This window comes from Numida meleagris, unplaced genomic scaffold (assembly GCF_002078875.1).
Source record: "Numida meleagris isolate 19003 breed g44 Domestic line unplaced genomic scaffold, NumMel1.0 unplaced_Scaffold680, whole genome shotgun sequence".
Lineage (NCBI taxonomy): Eukaryota > Metazoa > Chordata > Aves > Galliformes > Numididae > Numida > Numida meleagris.
In genome coordinates this window covers 1850-3110 of record NW_018364895.1, presented here as the reverse complement: position 1 = coordinate 3110, position 1261 = coordinate 1850, and the positions used below count along the sequence as shown (strand labels likewise).

Sequence of the window (1261 nt, the reverse complement as noted above, 5' to 3'; positions counted from 1 at the left end):
CCGTGTGTGTCAATGTGGGTCAATGTGGGGCTGCAGGGCTGCAGTGTGGGTCAATGTGGGGCAATGTGGGTCAGTGTGGGTCAATGTGGGGCAGCATCCCGAGCCCTTTCTCCCCCCAGACGGCGTCGCAGCGTCGGCTGCGGCTGCTGGAGGAGCTGCATGCGCTGGTGTCGGGGGCGGCGCAGGAGCTGCGCTGGCTGCGCGGGCGCGAGGAAGAGGAGGTGGCCTTCGACTGGAGCGAGCGCAACCCGGCCATGGCCGCCAAGAAGGACGCCTACGCGGTACGATGTGGGGCGGCACTTGGGGGGCAGGGAGCGGGGGGGCATTTTGTGGTGCATTCTGGTGCATTCGGGTGCATTGCAGCACATATCATGCACTGACGGTGCATTGTAGTGCATTTTGTGGTGCATTCTGGTGCACTGAGGCCCATATCATGCTGTGGCAGTGCACTGTGGTGCATTTTGTGGTGCATTCTGGTGCATTGCAGCACATGCAATGCACTAACAATGCATTGTAGTCCATTTTGTGGTGCATTCTGGTGCATTTTGCAGTGCATCGTGGCACATTTTCTGGTGCATTCTGGTGCATCGTGGCGCATTGCAGTACGTGCCATGCACTGACAGTGCACTGTGGTGCATTCTGGTGCATTCGGGTGCATTGCGGCACATGCCATGCACTGACAGTGCACTGTGGCGCATTTTGTGGTGCATTCTGGTGCATCCTGGTGCATTCTGGTGCATTGAGGCCCATTGTGGCACATATCATGCACTGACAGTGCATTGTAGTGCATTTTGTGGTGCATTCTGGTGCATTTTGCAGCACATGCCATGCACCGACACTGCATTGCAGCAGAATTTGTGGTGCATTCTGGTGCATTGAGGCACATATCATGCACTGACAGTGCACTGTGGTGCATTTTGTGGTGCATTCTGGTGCACTGCAGCACAGCCCACGCACTGACAGTGCACTGTGGTGCATTTTGTGGTGCATCCTGGTGCGTTGAGGCCCATTGTGGCCCATTGTGGCACATATCATGCACTGACAGTGCATTGTAGTGCATTTTGTGGTGCATTCTGGTGCATTCTGGTGTATTGCAGCACATGCCATGCACTGACAGTGCACTGTGGTGCATTTTGTGGTGCATTGTGGTGCATCGAGGCACATATCGTGCACTGACAGTGCACTGTGGTGCATTTTGTGGTGCATTCTGGTGCATTCTGGTGCATTGAGGCACATGCCATGCACTGACAGTGCACTGTGG

The 1261-nt window shown here is 55.7% G+C and overlaps 1 protein-coding gene across 1 annotated transcript in view; it reads left to right on the top strand.

Moving 5' to 3' along the window:
• Positions 1 to 1261, top strand: part of LOC110391966 (plectin-like) — a gene marked incomplete at its 3' end in the record, with an annotated part of 11174 nt that overhangs the window by 8538 nt on the left and 1375 nt on the right. Inside the window, exon 3 of the mRNA XM_021383915.1 lies at positions 120 to 281. Within this exon, the coding sequence (XP_021239590.1) occupies positions 120 to 281 (162 nt within the window). The remainder of the gene's footprint in view (positions 1 to 119; positions 282 to 1261) is intronic.